The 17,356-nt window shown below is 39.8% G+C and overlaps 1 protein-coding gene and 1 pseudogene across 4 annotated transcripts in view; both read right to left on the bottom strand.

Moving 5' to 3' along the window:
* ARMH3 (armadillo like helical domain containing 3) overlaps positions 1-17,356 on the bottom strand; it is a 184,172-nt gene that overhangs the window by 92,782 nt on the left and 74,034 nt on the right. For all 3 annotated transcript variants that reach the window (XM_082722373.1, XM_082722374.1, XM_082722375.1), the window contains exons 21-22: positions 14,558-14,640; positions 13,281-13,407 (exon numbers count right to left, since the gene is read on the bottom strand). In XM_082722373.1, the coding sequence (XP_082578499.1) occupies positions 13,281-13,407; positions 14,558-14,640 (210 nt within the window). The remainder of the gene's footprint in view (positions 1-13,280; positions 13,408-14,557; positions 14,641-17,356) is intronic.
* On the bottom strand, positions 15,525-15,823 carry LOC309858758 (10 kDa heat shock protein, mitochondrial pseudogene; annotated as a pseudogene). The gene has a single exon. The product of its transcript is annotated as a 10 kDa heat shock protein, mitochondrial pseudogene (transcript).

Genomic DNA, 17,356 nt, shown 5'->3' on the forward strand with positions numbered 1-17,356 from the left:
CAAATATGGAACAGAGATAGGAGCAGCAAAGCAAAAGCTTTAGGAACCAAATGGATATTTGGTGGGGGTTTTGTGTGTCTGTGTGTGTGTGTTTGTTTTTGTTTGTTTGTTTGTTTGTTTGAGAGGGAGAGAGAGAGAGCAGGAAGGGGCAGAGAGGGAGCGAAAAAGAATCTGAAGCAGACTCCATGCTGATCAAGGAGCCCCACGTGGAGCTCCATCCCACAAACCCAAGATCATGACCTGAGCCAAAAACCAGGAGTCAGACCCTTAACCAACTGAGCCACCCAGGTGCCCCTGAATGGATATATGAATCACAGTCCACCTCTGCCTGCCGCTCTGCCTACTTGTGTGCAGTCTTGACTAACCCTTGAGTGGTACATGTGTGGACCACAACCAAAGCAGCACATAAAGTCTCTGAGAACTGAACTGGTATTAAAACCACAAGTAAAATATATATTATGTAAAGTAAAAAAAAAAAAAAAAATTTACTAGATGGGCTTAAGAGCAGAATGGACTGACACAGAAGTCAGTGAACCTAAAGACAGAACAGTAGAAGCTATTAAGTAAGAAGAAGGGGGGAAAAAAGGGAGAAATCAAATAAGGTTTCAGGAAAGAGTGGGACAATATCAAAAAGCCTAACATCTGTGTAACTGCAGTCCAAGAAAAGGGAGAAGAAAGAACGTGGGGCAGAAAAAATTTTTCAAAGAAGAACGGCCAAAAACTCCCAAATTTAGTGAGAGTCAAAAAGCTCGGCAAATCCCAAACAGGATGAACTCACAGAAAAACCACGCCTAGACATATCATAGTCAAACTGCTAAAAGGCAAAGATAAGGGAAAAACCTAAAAGAGCCTACAGAAAAACAGCACATTATAAACAAGGAAAAAAACGATTAAAATGACAACAGACTTATTTTCAGAGACCACAGAGACCAGAAAAAGGGGAATAACATTTTCTTTTTTTTTTTTTTAAAGATTTTATTTATTTATTTGACAGAGAGAGATCACAGTAGGTAGAGAGGCAGGCAGAGAGAGGGGAAGGGAAGGAAGCAGGCCCCTGCTGAGCAGAGAGCCCGATGCGGGACTCGATCCCAGGACCCTGAGATCATGACCTGAGCCGAAGGCAGCGGCTTAACCCACTGAGCCACCCAGGCGCCCCAAGGGGAATAACATTTTCAAAATACTTAAAGACTTGTGGCACCTGGGTGGCTTAGTCGTTAAGCCTCTGCCTTTGGCTCAGGTCATGATCCCAGGATCTTGGGATCGAGCCCCAGACTGGGTTCCCTATTCAGCGAGGAGCATGCTTCTCCCTCTTCCCACTCCCCCTGCTTGTGTTCACTCTCTTGCTATGTCTCCTCTCTCTGTCAAATAAATAAATAAAACCTTTAAAAAATACTTAAAGATAAGAACCTATCAATTCAAAATTCTAAATCCAGCAAAAATACCTGAGAAATGAAGGAAAGTTTTTAAATCTTACCACGAGAGGTCCTGCTCTAAAAGCATTTCTTTAGAAGGAAATTTCTTTAGAAGAAAATTAGAATCTTCTGGAATAAAAAGAGCAATGGAAATAGAAAATATCTAGGTAAATATAAAAAAATTTTTCTCTCTGAAATTCTTTAGAATATGGATGATAGCCCATATTCTAAAGTCCATATTCATAGGCAGTGTCTGGTAGAGTTTTCAATGTATATAGATGTAATACATACAACTATAACATCAAAGTAAGGGTGGGGGGTGGTGATTATGGGATACTATCTAGTATTAAACTGTTATATTTTATTGAAGTGATACTACACTAGAGGTGCCTGCGTGGCTCAGTCAGTTAAACGTTTGACTCTTGAACTCAGCTCAGGTCTTGATCTCAGGGTCATGACTTCAAGTCCCACACTGGGCTGCATGATGGGCAATAGGCATTGATCCTACTTTAAAAAAAAAAAGTGAAGTGATACAGCACTAACTGTAAGTAGCCTAGGAAAGGTATAATGTATAATGTAACCCTAGACCTGCTAAAAATACACAAAGAAATATAGCCAAAGCCAACTGGAATATTATATGTATATGTATATGTATATGTATATGTATATGTATATGGTATATGTGTATGGATCGTAAATGTATATGGTTTAAATACTGAATGAGAGAAAAAGACTGTCACACTGGATAACAAACAAGACCTAACTACAAGCCCTGTACAAGTCAGCCACTTCAGGGGCACTTGGCTGGCTCACTCAATTAAGCAAAGGAATCTGATCTCAGTTCAGGTCTTCATCTTAGAGTCGTGAGTTCAAGCCCAGCACTGGGCTCCATAATGGGCATGGAGCCTACTTAAAAAAAAAAAAAAAAAAAAGGAAAAAAAAAGCCACTTTAAATATAAAAATATAGATAAGTTAATAGTTAAAGGTAGAAAAAGATAAACACATAAACACTAATCAAAAAAGAAAAACCAGCGGTGACTGGCTGGCTCAGTCAGTAAAGGATTCAACTCTTGATCTCAGGGTTCTGGGTTTCAGCCCCACATCGGGTGTAGAGATTAAAGATAAAATCTTTGAGATGGGGCGCCTGGGTGGCTCAGTGGGTTAAGCCGCTGCCTTCGGCTCAGGTCATGATCTCAGGGTCCTGGGATCGAGTCCCGCAGCAGGCTCTCTGCTCAGCAGGGAGCCTGCTTCCTCCTCTCTCTCTCTCTGCCTGCCTCTCTGCCTACTTGTGATCTCTCTCTGTCAAATAAATAAATAAAATCTTAAAAAAAAAAAAAGATAAAATCTTTGAGAAAGTGGGAAAAAGAGGAAAACCACAATGGCTGTATTAATATCAGACCAAACAGACCTCAGAAAAGGAATATTACCAGAGATAAAGTAGGACATTATACAAGGATAAAAGGGTTAACTCACCAAAATACAATAATACTAAATGTGTACACATGTGACAGCAAAGCTATAAAATATATAAACCAAAAAGTGAAAGAACTAAAAAAATAGATAAACTTACAACTATAGTTAGAGATTGTAACAGTCCTCCTTGTCCCCTTAGAACAAGCAGACAGAAAAATATGTGAAAACAGAGACCATATCAAACAGCTTGACCAAACTGAAACTCAAAGAATAGTCTACTCCTAGAGCAGAATCAAATGCAGAAGAGTCGTTTACCAGGATGGACCGTATTCTGGGCCATAAAACAAGTCTCAGTAAATGTCAAAGGACTGAAATCATATTAAGAATATCCTTGTACCAAAACAGAATTAAACTTAATATTACTACCAGAAAGATATCTGAAAAAATTTAAAAATCCCCAAATCGGGGCATCTGGTTGGCTTAGTCAGTTAAGTGTCTGCCTTGGACTTGGACTGTGATCCCAGGATCCAGGGATCAAGCCCCATGTTGGGCTCCCTGCTTAGTGAGGAGAATGCTCCTCCCTCTCCTTCTGCGGCTCCCTGCCCCCAACTTACGCTCTCTGTCAAATAAATGAATAAAATCCTTAAAATAATTAAAATAAAGTAAAAATCCCCAAATATCTGGAAATTAAACAAAATAGTCCTAATAATCCAAAGGTCAAAGAAGAAATCACAAAGGAAATCAGAAAATATGTTGAACCCGAATGACAATGTAAACACAAATGAAAATGTTTGAGATGCAACTAAAGTACTATTAAAAGGGAAATTTATAGGACTAAGCATTTATACTAGAAAAAAAAAGTCTCATATCAGTGACCTAAACTTTTACCCTAAGAAACTAGCAAAACTCAAAGCAAGGGATGCCTGGGTGGCTCAGTCAGTTAGGCAGCTGCCTTCGGCTCAGGTCAGGATCCCAGCATCAGGCTGGGAGTCCCACATCAGGCCCGTTGCTCCGTGAGGAGCCTCCTTCTCCCTCTGCCTCTGCCTGCCATTCTGCCTGCCTGTACTCTATCTCTCTGATCAATAAATAAATAAAGTCTTAAAAAAAAAAAAAAAAACTCAAAGCAAGCAACAAGAAGGAAATTAAGAGCAGGAATCTAAGAAATAGAAAACTAAAAAACGAGAGAGACAAAAATAAAACTGACTATGAAACCAAAAGCTAGTTCTCTGAGGGGGGAAAAGTCAATAAAGCTGAAAAACATACAGCCAGACTGACTAGAAAAAGAGAAGACACAAATTATCAAAATCAGGAATGAAAGAAAGGAAATTAGTACAGACTCTACAGACATAAAAAATTAATATTACAAACCACTATATGCCCATAGAACTTACAACTTAATGAAAAAAAACAAGTTCCTTGAAAGACACAACCTTCCAAAAGTCATTCTGAAGAAATACAAGAATTTATTATATTATTATAGAGATCTATTAAACAAATTGGGCTTATAGTTAAAAACCTTCCAAGAAAGTAAAATCCAGGCCCAGCTTGCTTCACTGATAAATTCTACCAAATATTTGAGGAAAAAAATAATACCACTTCTATACAAATTCTTCCAGAAAATAGATGAGAGAATTTTATGATGTCGATATTACCTGATACTAAACCCAGAAAATGACATTATAAGAAAATAAAATTACAGACCAATATCCCTCATGAATATGGGCAAATCAAATCCAGCAGCACATAAAAATTATACTAAGTTTAAAAAAAAAAGATAGGGGTGCCTGGGTGGCTCAGTTGGTTAAGCATCTACCTTTGGCTCAGGTCATGGATCCTAGGATTGAGCCTTGCTTGGGCTCCTTGCTCAGCAGGGGCGTCTGCTTTTCCCTCTCCCTCTACCACTCTTGCTCTTTCTCATGCACTTTCTCTCTCAAATAAATAAAATCTTTTAAAAAATTTAAAAATTAAAAAAATAAGTTACAATCATGTGGGGTTGGTTCAACATTAAAAAATTAATCAATCACGAGGCGCCTGTTGGGCTCCATCATTTAAGTGTCTGGCTTTGGCTCAGATCATGATTCCAAGGCCCTGGGATCGAGCCCCACATCCAGAGCCTGCCTTTCTGACTACTTGTGCTCTTTCTCTCTCGGTCAAATAAATAAATAAAAACTTAAAAAAAAATCACTATATCAACAGTCTATAGTAGGAAAACCATGTTATTATCTCAATAAATGCTGAAATTTTTAAAGATTTAATTTACTTATTTTATGAAAAAGAGAGAGAACACACATGTGAGTGGGGAGAGCAGCAGAAGGAGAGGGAAGAATCCCAGGAAGACTCCACACTGAGCTTGGAGCTGAAAACTGGGCTTGACTTCATGACCCTGAGATCATGACCTGAGCCAAAACCAAGAGCTGGATGGTCAACTGACTGAGTCACCCAGGTGCCCCATGCTAAATTTTTAAAAAAGATTTATTTACTTATCCGAGAGAGGGAGAGAGAGAGAGAGCATGAGCAGGATCAGGGCAGAGAAGAGGGAGAGGGAGAAGCAGACTCCTCACTGAGCAGGGAGCCCAGTGGGGCTCGATCCCAAGACCCTGAGATCATGACTTGAGCCAATATCAAGAGTCAGATACTTAACTGACTGAGACATCCAGGCACTCCATGCTAAAATTTTAAAACAGAATCTGACATTCATTAATGAGAATAACTTTCAGGAAACTAGAAACAAAAGGGAATATCTTCAGCCTGATAAAGGGTATCTATGAAAAAAACCTATTGCTAACGTCACACTGAATGAAGTACTGAATCCTTATGATCTTAAGATTGGAAAAAAGATAAATATATCCATTCCCACCACTCTGATTTAATATATTACTAAAGGTCCTAATTAGTGAAATAAGACAAGAATTAAAAGATTAGAATGAAAGGAATAAAATGCTTTTATTCCCAAACTACATAGCTGTTTACACAGAAAATTCTAATAAGATTATAAGTCACTAAATCTAATAAGTGAGTTTAGCAAGATGACAAATTTGGAAATTAATAGTCTTTCTATATACTAACAATGAGAAAATAATAATTGAAATTCTAAAACTACCATTTATAATTGCACCAAATTCCATGAAATGCTTTAAGATAAATTTAATAAAATATGTACAATATGTTTGATAAAAAAATCAAAGACTTCAACAAATGTTTATGGGCTCTAAAATGTTATTATTAAGATGTCAATTTTTCCCAAAATGATCTATAGATTCATCATAATCTTTTTTTAAAAAATATATTTATTAGGGCACCTGGGTGGCGCAGTCGTAAAGTATCTGCATTTGGCTCAGGTCATGATCCCAGGGTCCTGGGATGGAGCCCCACCCACATCAGGCTGCCTGCTCAGCAGAAGGCCTGCTTTTCCCTCTCCAACTCCCACTGCTTGTGTTCCTTCTTTCGCTGTGTCTCTTTGTCAAATAAATAAATAGAATCTTTAAAAAAAAGATATTTATTTATTTATTTGAAAGAGAAAGAAAGAGGGAGGAAGAGAGCACAAGCAGTGGGGGAGTGGCAGAAGAAGAGGGAGAAGCAGACTCCCTGCTGAGCAGGGAGCCCAGTAGGCTCATTCCCATGACTCTGAAATCATGACCCAAGCCCAAGGCAGACACTCAATCAACTGAGCCACCCAGGTGCCCCTAGATTCATCATAATCTTAATCAAAATTTCAGTGGGGTTTTAACAAAAACATATTTAAATTTATATGAAAAAACAGCCAAAATGATTTTGATAAATAAGAACAAAGTTGAGGAGCACCTGGCTGGCTCAGACAGTAGAGCATGGGACTCGATCTCAGGACTGTGAGTTCAAGTCCCACACTGGGTATAAAGACTGCTTAAAAATCAAACCTTAAACTTGGGGCGCCTGGGTGGCTCAGTGGGTTAAAGCCTCTGCCTTCGGCTCAGGTCATGATCCCAAGGTCCTGGGATCGAGCCCTACATCAGGCTCTCTGCTCTGCAAGAAGCCTGCTTCCTCCTCTCTCTCTGCCTGCCTGTCTGCCAGCGAGTGATCTCTGTCAAATAAATAAAAATTTAAAAATCTTCAAAAAAAATAAAACCTTAAGAAAAATCTTGGGATGCCTAGGTGGCTCAAGAGGTTAGACAACCAGCTCTTGAATTCAGCACAGATCATGATCTCAGGGTTGTGAGACTGAACCCTGCATCGGGATCTGTGCTCAGCGAGGAGTCTGCTTCTCTCCTTCTCCCTCTCCCTTTGTCCCTCCTCCTACTTGCACTCTCTCTCTTTCTCTAAAACAAAACAAAAACACTTAAAATCTTACAAAAAAAAAAAAAGTTGAAAGACTCACATGATCTGCTTTTAAAACTTACTTTAAAAAAAAAAAAAAGATTTTATTTATTTGACAGAAGGAGACAGAGTGAGAGAGAGAACACAAGCAGGGGGAGTGGGAGAGGGAGAAGCATGCTCCTTGCTGAGCAGGGAGCCCAATGCAGGGCTCGATCCCAGAACCCTGGGATCATGACCTGAGCCGAAGGCAGATGTTTAATGAATTAGCCACCCAGGCACCCCAGAGAGAAAGATTTTTTAGATGCTACACAAAAAGCATAAACTCATAAAAGCAAAAATTAATAAACTGTATTTATCAAAATTTAAAACTTCTTCAACACTTTGCAACTGAGTCCAAGAAAAATGGAAATCTGCTAGCTGGGTTATAACAAAAATCTTTCCCTAATTGGTGGATGAGACTGAAAAATAAAATGGGGCGCCTGGGTGGCTCAGTTGGTTAAGGGTCCAACTCTTGGCTTCAGCTCAGGTCATAACCTCAGGGTCGTGAGATCAAGCCCCACATCAGGCTCCACACTTAGCATGGTGTCTACTTAAGACTATCTTCTTTCCCCTCCCTCTCCCTTCCCCTCTACTCCTGCCCCTGCCCAAGCTCATGCATGCTCTCTCTCTCTCACGCTCTCAAATAAATAAATAAAATCTTTAAAAAAGGAAAAACAAACAAAAATGTCTTCAAAAGACATTGTGAAGAAAATAAAAATACAGGGATGCCTGGGTGGCTCAGTGGGTTAAGTGTCTGCCTTCAGCTCAGGACATGATCCCAGGTCCTAGGACTGAGTCCCACATCGGGCTTCTCGCTCAGAGGGGAGCGTGCTTCTCCCTCTGCGTGCTGCTCCTGCTCATGCTCTCTCTCTGACAAATAAACAAAATCTTATGAAAGAAAGAGAGAGAGAGAGAGAGAGGAAGGAAGGAAGGAAGGAAGGAAGGAAGGAAGGAAGGAAGGAAGAAAGAAAGAAGAAAAGGGAAAATGAAAATACAAGCTAAGATCAGGGAGAAAATATTTGCAAAACATGTAACTGAAAATGTACGGGTGTATAAAATATAGAAATAAACTTCACATCTCAAAAACAAAAAAAAAAATTTAAAAACAACCAATTCTTCTTATAGGAGAACTCTAATCTATGTAGATACTCTCCCCTGAAGGAGGTGGAGCTTAACCTCCCCACCCCCACTACCAACTTCAGTGCTTACTGCATTTAGTGACTTGCTTCCAAAGAACGAAGTGTGGAAAGGGAGGAAAAATCACAACTCTGCTGTGGAGAAACTTCACACACACTACTCTAACCAAGTGATAAAGGTTAGTATCACCAGTGATAATTCATGTTGATAGCATACACACAAATGTTTGACTTTGTGGCACTCTTCTGAAAACCTAGAACCCCAGTCCAACTTTGAGTAAATCATGAGTCATTTCAAAATTAAGAAAGCTTCTCCTGAAAACTGTCAAGGTCATGAAAAACAAACATTAAGAAACTATCAGGCAAGAGACTAAAGCAGTTTTAGAACTACACGTAACATGGATGGAATCCTGGAATACAGAAAGGACATTAGGAGAAAAATGAGTGGAATCTACAAATAAAGTCTAGAGCTTAGTATGTGTATGTGTGGTAGGAAAAAACATATATAATAAAATTTACTGTTTTAGCGATTTTTAAGTATACTGTTCAAAAGTTGTTAAGTACGTTTATATTGTTGCCTAACAGATCTCCAGGCCTTTTTATCTTGCAGAACTGAAGCTCTATACCTATTAAAAAACTCCCTTTGTACCCTTCCCCTCATCCCTTGGTAACCACCATTCTATTTTCTGTATCACAAATTTGACTACTTTAGATACCTCATATAAGTGAGACCATACAATATTGTCCTTTTGTGGACTGGTTTATTTCACTTAGCATGATGTTCTCAATGCTCATCCACACTGGAGCATAACAGATTTCCTTCCTTTTTAAGGCTGCATAGTATTCCATTAAAATGTATATACCACATTTTATTTAACCATTCATCCATTTATGGACATTTGGGTTGCTTTAATCTCTTGGCTATTGTGAACAGTGCTGCTATGAACATGGATATGCAATGCTTTTTTTAATGGGCAAAAGATCTTCAAAACCAAAGATGGCAAATAAGAAGAGGAAAGATGTCCAACATCATTATTCATTAGGGAATACAAAATTAAAACCATAATGAGATATTGCGACATACCTATAAGAAGCCAAAAACAGGGGTGCCTGGGTGGCTCAGTGGATTAAGTCTCTGCCTTCAGCTCAGGTCATGGTCTCAGGGTCCTGGGACAGAGCCCCACATAGGGTTCTCTGCTCAGCAGGAGCCTGTTTCCCCTTCTCTCTCTCTGCCTACCTCTCTGCCTACTTGTGATTTCTGTCTGTCAAATAAATAAATAAAATCTTTAAGAAAAAAAAAAAGAAGAAGAAGCAGCCAAAAATCAACCAACCAACCAACAAACCAGTGCTGGCTAGGATATGGAGGGGCTATAACTCTTATATATTGCTGAAGGAAATGTAAAATCGTACATCTCTTTGGAAAAGAGTTTGGTGTTTTTCTTTATAAGGAACATCTTAACCATGATAGCCAAAAACCCATTCATAGGTATGTAACCAAGTGAAATGAAAGCCCGTGTTCATATAAAACCTTGTACAATGATGTTAACAGGGGCTTCACTTATAATCCTTAAAAACTGGAAACCTCGGGGCCCTGGGTGGATCAGTCATTTAGCATCTGCATTCAGCTCAGGTCATGATCTGGGATTAAGCCCTGCAACAGGCTCCCTGCTCTGCAGGAAGCCTGCTTCTCCCTCTCCCCCTCCCCCTCCTTGTGTTCCCTCTCTCACTGTTTCTCTGTCAAATAAATAAATAAATCTTTAAAAAACTCAAAAATCTTTCTAGATTTCTACCTCCCAAAGGTCCTTCAACTGAGAAGTGGAAAAACCAACTGGCATAGTCCTACAATGGGATATTATTTCACGATATAAAGGAATAAACAGGGCTGTCTGGGTGGCTCAGTAAGTTAAGCATCTGCCTTTGGCTGAGGCCATGATCCCAGGGTCCTGGAATCGAGTCCCACATCAGGCTCCCTGCTCGTGCTCTCTCCTGCTCTCTCACTCTCTCTCAAATAAATAAAGTCTTTTTTTTTTTTTAAAGATTTTATTTATTTATTTATTTGACAGACAGAGATCACAATTAGGCAGAAAGGCAGGCAGAGAGAGAGCTGGGGAAACAGTCTCCCTACTGAGCAGAGAGCACGATGTGGGGCTTGATCCTAGGACCCTGGGATCATGACCTGAGCTGAAGGCAGAGGCTTTAACCCACTGAGCCACCCAGGCGCCGCCCCGCCCCCCCGCTTTTTTTTAAAGGAATAAACTACTGATACACGCATCAACATGGATGAATTTCAAATAAATTACTATGTAAAAGAAGTCATCCTCAAAAAGACTACACAATCTCACCTTTGGGAGTTTTTTTTGGAAAACAAAACAAAACAAAAACAAAAACAAAACACCAAAAAACAAAAAAACAAAACTATGGAAAAAAGAAAAAAGGAAAACTCTGAAGCCAGGGAATAGATTTGTGGCTGCTAAGGGTTTAGGATAAGTGAAGGAGTTCACCTCACAAGAGCACAAGAGACATTCTGGGATGATGAAACTCTTTTATATCTTGATTCTTTGGTGATATTTATACTTCTGTACACATTTGTCAAAACTCAGAACCGTACATAAAAAGGGTGAATTTTACCATACATGTAAATTAAACCTTTAAAAACCTGACTTAAAAACTAAATGTTTTAGGGTGCCCGGGTGGCTCAGTTGGTTAAGCATCTGCCTTTGGCTCAGGTCACGATCCCAGGGTCCTGGGAACAAGTCCTGCATCGGGCTCCCTGCTTAGTGGGGAGTTTGCTTCACCCTCTACCCTTTCGCCCTGCTTCTGATCTCTCTCTCACTCTCCCTCAAACACATAAATAAAATCTTAAAAAAAAAAAAAAACTAAACTAAATGTTTTTTCATCATATTTATTCAAAATGGAAAGCACTGAAACGTGTTGTTTGTTCTGTTTCATTTAGGGATATTTTTCATTTCCCTATTTGTGATCTCCTGGTTCACATTTTAATTCCCTTGGCAGATTTGAGCAGGCCCAGATATCCTCTCTTACCCTGTTGCTGTAGCTATAAGGGCTTACCTAATTTGACTGTGCACATGGCCCAGTTGAGTAGGTATGTCAGGCTTCTATAAAATATCTCTCCCACCTCAACTTTCCTTCTTTTCCTCATTGAAAGATATCTTTATTCATCTATTAATGGATGCTAAGGCCTCTAGGGCAGTTCTTCACCCTTGGAAAATTCTACATTCTCAAAAACAAGGACTTTGGTAAAGTTGGGTGGACACAAACCATATAAGGAACACTGAGAATATTTGGCAATAAGAAGTCTGCAAAAGGGTTCTCATGGAAGATTTCTTAGCTCCTAAAAAAAAGATGATGTATGTGATATGACAACTGGAACTTGTTATTCTCAAGGGAGGGGACCTGATGCTAAAGCTATTATACTAAGAAAGCTATTATATTAAGAGAGAGAGAAACAGAAAACACCTGGGTCCTTGCAACACTGCTGAGCATCAGATCACATCCTTCTAGAATTGTCACTCCTTAGAATTCTTGCAAAGTGAAATAATTTTCCTATTGTTCAAGGTAGTTTAAGTCAGAGGTTTCTCATAGCTGCAGGTGAAAACATCCTACTAATAGAAGGCCCTACTCCCACTGCCTAAAATGTCATAGCAAAACTATCCATGGCTGTTAGAGTTTTCCCCTACTGCTCTAAAAAAGAAAATTAGAGGGCGCCAGGGTGGCTCAGTGGGTTAAGCCACTGCCTCTGGCTCAGGTCATGATATCGGGGTCCTGGGATTGAGTCCCACATCGGGCTCTCTGCTCAGCAGGGAGCCTGCTTCCCCCTCTCTCTCTCCCTGCCTGCCTCTCTATCTACTTGTGATCTCTCTCTCTCTCTGTCAAATAAATAAATAAATAATCTTAAAAAAAAAGAAAATTTGAAAAAAATTTTGTCTTCCTAGGCAATTCTTTTCTACTGTTTGCATCTACTCTTTCTCCTAGTACTTATTCCAAATCCCCTCCAGTTTTCACATGATATAGGAGAGAGTTTTCACAAATAGTCCCAACAAAGGGGATAGAGCAAACTAATCTGCAGGAATAGGAAGTGGAGTGGTGGTTGCCCAGAGATAGAAAGCAAGGGATAGAAGTACTAAAAGGCGGTAGGAGAGATATAAAGGGACAAAGGAAACCTTCGGTAGGTGATAGATATGTTTGTTATCTTGATTGTAGTGAAAGCTTCGTGTATATAAATGTATGTAAAAACTTATCAAAAATTGTATACTTTAAACAAGTGCAGTTTATTATATATCAATTATACCTCAATAAAGCTAGTAAGTGAGGGAGTTTTTTTTTTTTAAATAGTTTTAGTGAGGGGCTTTCTGTTTCTGTGCAATCTATAGAAACCTTTCCTGACCTTTTAAATTCCAGGTAGGTTTATAGACTCTTCACTCAAATTTACAGGGATACATGTCCTCTTTCAGAAATAAATTATATTTACTATGACCACAGAGTAAATTTTCATTAAGCCAATCACCAAAAGGCTTGGAAGAAAGATTTTTATCTACTGCCCACTTCTTCTTGTAGGTTATGCTAAAAATACATAGGTACATTAAAACTCTTTAAAATCCTGTACCTTCTCAAATCACACAATGTTCTTTTGGGATCCAAGCTCTTCTATTTGCTGCTGTCAATCTCCACCTACTCTTTCACTCCCATCTCACTGGCAGTCACTAAATCCAAAAGCCTCCCTACTTTCTCTCTCTCACGCAAACATAAGGGCCACAGGGATGCTAACTAGCTTTGTACTGAGATGAATTATGAGTTCTCAAAAGCAAAGAATTCCACATATAACTTCCTATTGCCTGAGAAGAGACTTCTAGACTTCTATGCCAAGCAGGAAACCAAGCAACTAGAAGAGAATCTTTTGTAGTGTTTTCTTCTTACATGCCAAAAATCACAGCTGACAGGGGGAGGGGAGTAAAAAGAAAAGAAAGCTTACCCATAGAGTAGAGGTTGTCAAAGCTCTGGTGCATGCGGATAATCTCATAGTAGAGTTCATCATAGCTGCTGGGAGTGGGCAGGAATGTGTCACCATATGTGATAAACATATTAAAAAGGTTCACAATCTAAAAAAGAAGCAAAAGCCCATACACAGGGATCATGCTATGAAGACCAGAAGGGTATTGTCAGTAGTATGCCGTTGCCAGTTCTTAATGGCTTATAAGAACTCAATGTTAAATTTTCAGGAATTTTGTGAGCTGGTTGCTTAACAAAGCCATTATTACAAATTGACACATAAACTTAACAGTTCATTAAATTATATTAAAATGAAGATAATACTCAAACTCACAACTTCCTAATTATTTTCTATCTTTTGTATTTGTGTTCTTGAGATTAATTTACACTTCTTATACCTGTGTGGTGGGAATATCATATAATGGTGTGTTATGGCTCATCTCCCCAGCTCTGCATTCAACAATGTCACAATGTTAGCTTGAAATTGGCCATGATGGGAGTGGTTGTACCACAGAAATCCACAAATGCTACAAATCAGGGCCTTTTCCCCTCAAACATTAAACATTTATGAATACACTGGGTAACATCCTGAGAAGACAGTCAAAAGGCACAATGCCCTCCTTCTATCCCAAATAACTAGTCAGATAAATAGGCATCTGTTACATCTCTCTGAAACCAGTGGAGCCATAATGGAACCATTCATCTGGCTGGGACACCTCCAGAGGTTTAGCTCTGTAGAGACTACAGTAGCCTAGTTATCAGGGACTAAGGCTCACAGAGAGCGGACCCATACCTGCCCCTACCAAACAATATTCATGAAAAAAGAAAGAGTCTCAAGTTTGCCAAAGACATAGGTGAGAGAGGAAGAGTGGGGAGCACCAGTCTAGAGATTCAAATTCAAAAAGAAAATGAAGGCCTGGCTCCCCCTATGCCTTAGTCCCCAGAATACTAGCTCCTGTTTCAACCTGGCCTATCTATCTTAGGGTGTGGCTTCAGAAAAAGGAAAAACAAATGTTTTTAATGGAAGTACAATTGACACACATTACATTAGTTTCAGGTGTGTAACATAGTGATTCAACAAGTCTATACATCGTGCTATGCTTACCACAAACGGTGCTACCATCTGTCACCATGTAATATCATTACAACACCCTTGACTATACTCCCTATGCTGTAACTTTTATCCCCATGACGTATTCTTTCCACAGCTAGAAGCCTGTTCCTCCCATTCCCCTTAAGAAATATTTTTTTGTTACTCACCATAAGGGCTAATGTAAAAATGTTGTGTTTGGCCAAAAGTACGGTCTCATTTGACATAAGGAACTTCAGCAAATTTATCAAGGCTTAAAAAAACAAAAAACAAAAACAAAAACAAGGTTATTAAAAGAATAATCAATAGAGTTAAATGAAAGCAATGGAAACAGATTTAAGAAATCCAAACAGGGCTATAATAAGTAAGTCACGGCTACCAAACCTTTTTAAAAGCACGTAAGGTAGATATATCTAGAGCAAGCACTGACCTTCCCAAGCATGTATCTTCTGCCCACGGAAAGTTTTTAAAAATCTACTTCTTTTTTTTTTTTTTTTTAAAGATTTTATTTATTTATTTGACAGAGAGAGATCACAAGTAGACAGAGAGGCAGGCAGAGAGAGAGGGAAGCAGGCTCCCTGCTGAGCAGAGAGCCCGATGTGGGGCTCGATCCCAGGACCCTGAGATCATGACCTGAGCCGAAGGCAGCGGCTTAACCCACTGAGCCACCCAGGCGCCCTAAAAATCTACTTCTTTGTGCCACTTTTTTTTTGGATACCAATGGTTTATCACAAAAGAGAGACACAAAAATTACATGATGAGGGGCGCCTGGGTGGCTCAGTGGGTTAAAACCTTTGCCTTCGGCTCAGGTCTTAAAAAAATCTTTTTTTAAAAAAAATTACATGATGAAAGATTTCACAACTTCATTGGAATGGGCAGCTTCACTTAATGCCATTTCTTTTTTTTTTTTTTAATTAAAGATTTTATTTATTTATTTGACAGAGATCACAAGTAGGCAGAGAGGCAGGCAGAGGCGGGGCCGGGGGAAGCAGGCTCCCTGCTGAGCAGGGAGCCCCATGCAGGGCTCAATCCCAGGACCCTGGGATCATGACCTGAGCCGAAGGCAAAGGCTTTACCCCCTGAGCCACCCAGGCGCCCCACTTAATGCCATTTCAATAATGATTTCTTTCAGTCAACCTACTTTCTGAGAACATCACCATATCTAAATAAATAATCCTTATCATCTAGAACTACTTTTGTGCTTCCATATTCTGAGAGAAGAACTTGATCTTGAGCTTTCACACTAACTGTCTGAATTTCTCTACCCCTTCCTTTAGAGCCCAATCTAACAGCTACTACTGTTGTTGCTTGCCATACTATTCCTTGAGATTTTTCTGGAAGCATAATGCCTCCTCTGGTTAGTTTTGGCAGCTCTCCTTTCAACTAAAAAGTTGTTCAAAGAGGGGAAGAAACTTTCTAAATGCCTGTCCTGCCATGACTGCAGCTGCTGCAAGGGAGACCCACACTCTGACCTCTTTGCGCCACTTCTTTAGAAGCAATTAAGCTTGGAAATCTGACTACAAAAGGACATCTTAGGGACTCCTGAGTGGCTCAGACAGTAAAGCTTCTGATTCTTGGTTTTGGCTCTGATCATGATCCCATGCATCCAGCTCTGCGCTCAGTGGGGGATCTGCTTGAGATTCTCTCCCTCTGCGCTCTCCCTCCCTCTCTAAAATAAACAAATGTTTAAAAAAAAAAAAAAGACCTCTTAGTATTCCAAATTTACTTCCACACAGTGATTTCCCCACCAAATTTGTTCAATGTATAGATCAAAAGGAGGATCCCCCCTCTCATCCCAGGCTGCTTGCATGTCATCTTGCTATGTTTTAGCTGTGCACTTGTTTCAAACATCATGGCTAAGAGGGACATCCTTCCATTTTAACTAGTCACCAGATGTGCCAACTATACTGGACTTCAGGCTCTTTCTCATAAAGAGAAAAAAAAAGTCCTTAACTATTCAAACAAAAGGGCAGCTTACTCTTTCCTCTCTCAACCATGACAGCATTTGCCAAAAAGTTCCCCTTTCTCCCTGGTATGCTTAATGAGGATTAAAACCCAAGCAACCTCATTTAAAAGACTGCCAAAACCCTAGCTTACCACTGTAGGTATAAAGACATTTTGCAAATAAATATTAAGCATAGAAGAAATCATCGGTTGCCTTGTTCTCTTTCACCTAAAACCATGAAGGAAATCCTACTTCTGTGCCCATCATGACTACTGCCGCTGTACCAACCTCCCCTACTTGATGGGAAAGTAGGAAGAAGGGGTTCAGGAGCTGCAAGCAATTGGTGGTCCTTCTGTCTTCTCCCCCTCAACCCTCTCTACTCCCACAGACACACAAAAAAAGGCTTGACCTCTCCTTTTCGAAGACCATATCTGCTTCTTTGCCAGCAAAGAAGTCCATTCTCCCATGCTGTCTGAGCTTTGTGTGAAGCTTACTACCCTTCGAGAAGAGAGGTGAGCTTTGATTTGAAGCAGCAGGGAATGATGAGTAGGAGTAAGACTCTCCAGATACTTGCTGCCTGCCACACAACACTCCTTCCTCTCAACCTCTGAAATCAGAGGTTCAGTAAAGAAACAGCAGGCAAGGAAAAGTACAAGGGCCTGTCTACACTCTGTTTCTAAAGTCTGAATCTTCCCCTCAAATAGCAAAAAAGCCTTACTAGAGATGAAGGTCATAGGCATCCTCATTTATGAACTCCTCACCCTTGCGCTAACTCAAGTTCTCTGAGGTTTCATAATGGAAAGGCAAATGATAGGCAGCTGGCTCTTTTGATGTTATCTGTTAACAAGCAATCTGTTGGACTAGACCCAAAAAAAGCTCCATAGGAGCCCACTCTGGATCACACGACCTGCTTAACTCCTACCAGGAGCTCAGAGAATGAAGGGGACTAGCTAGAATCTGTATAGAAATGACTAACCCAGCCCAAACCTCTCTCTTTAATGAAGATCATCTTGCCGAGTTATTT

Source organism: Mustela nivalis, assembly GCF_964662115.1.
Source record: "Mustela nivalis genome assembly, chromosome: 2".
Lineage (NCBI taxonomy): Eukaryota > Metazoa > Chordata > Mammalia > Carnivora > Mustelidae > Mustela > Mustela nivalis.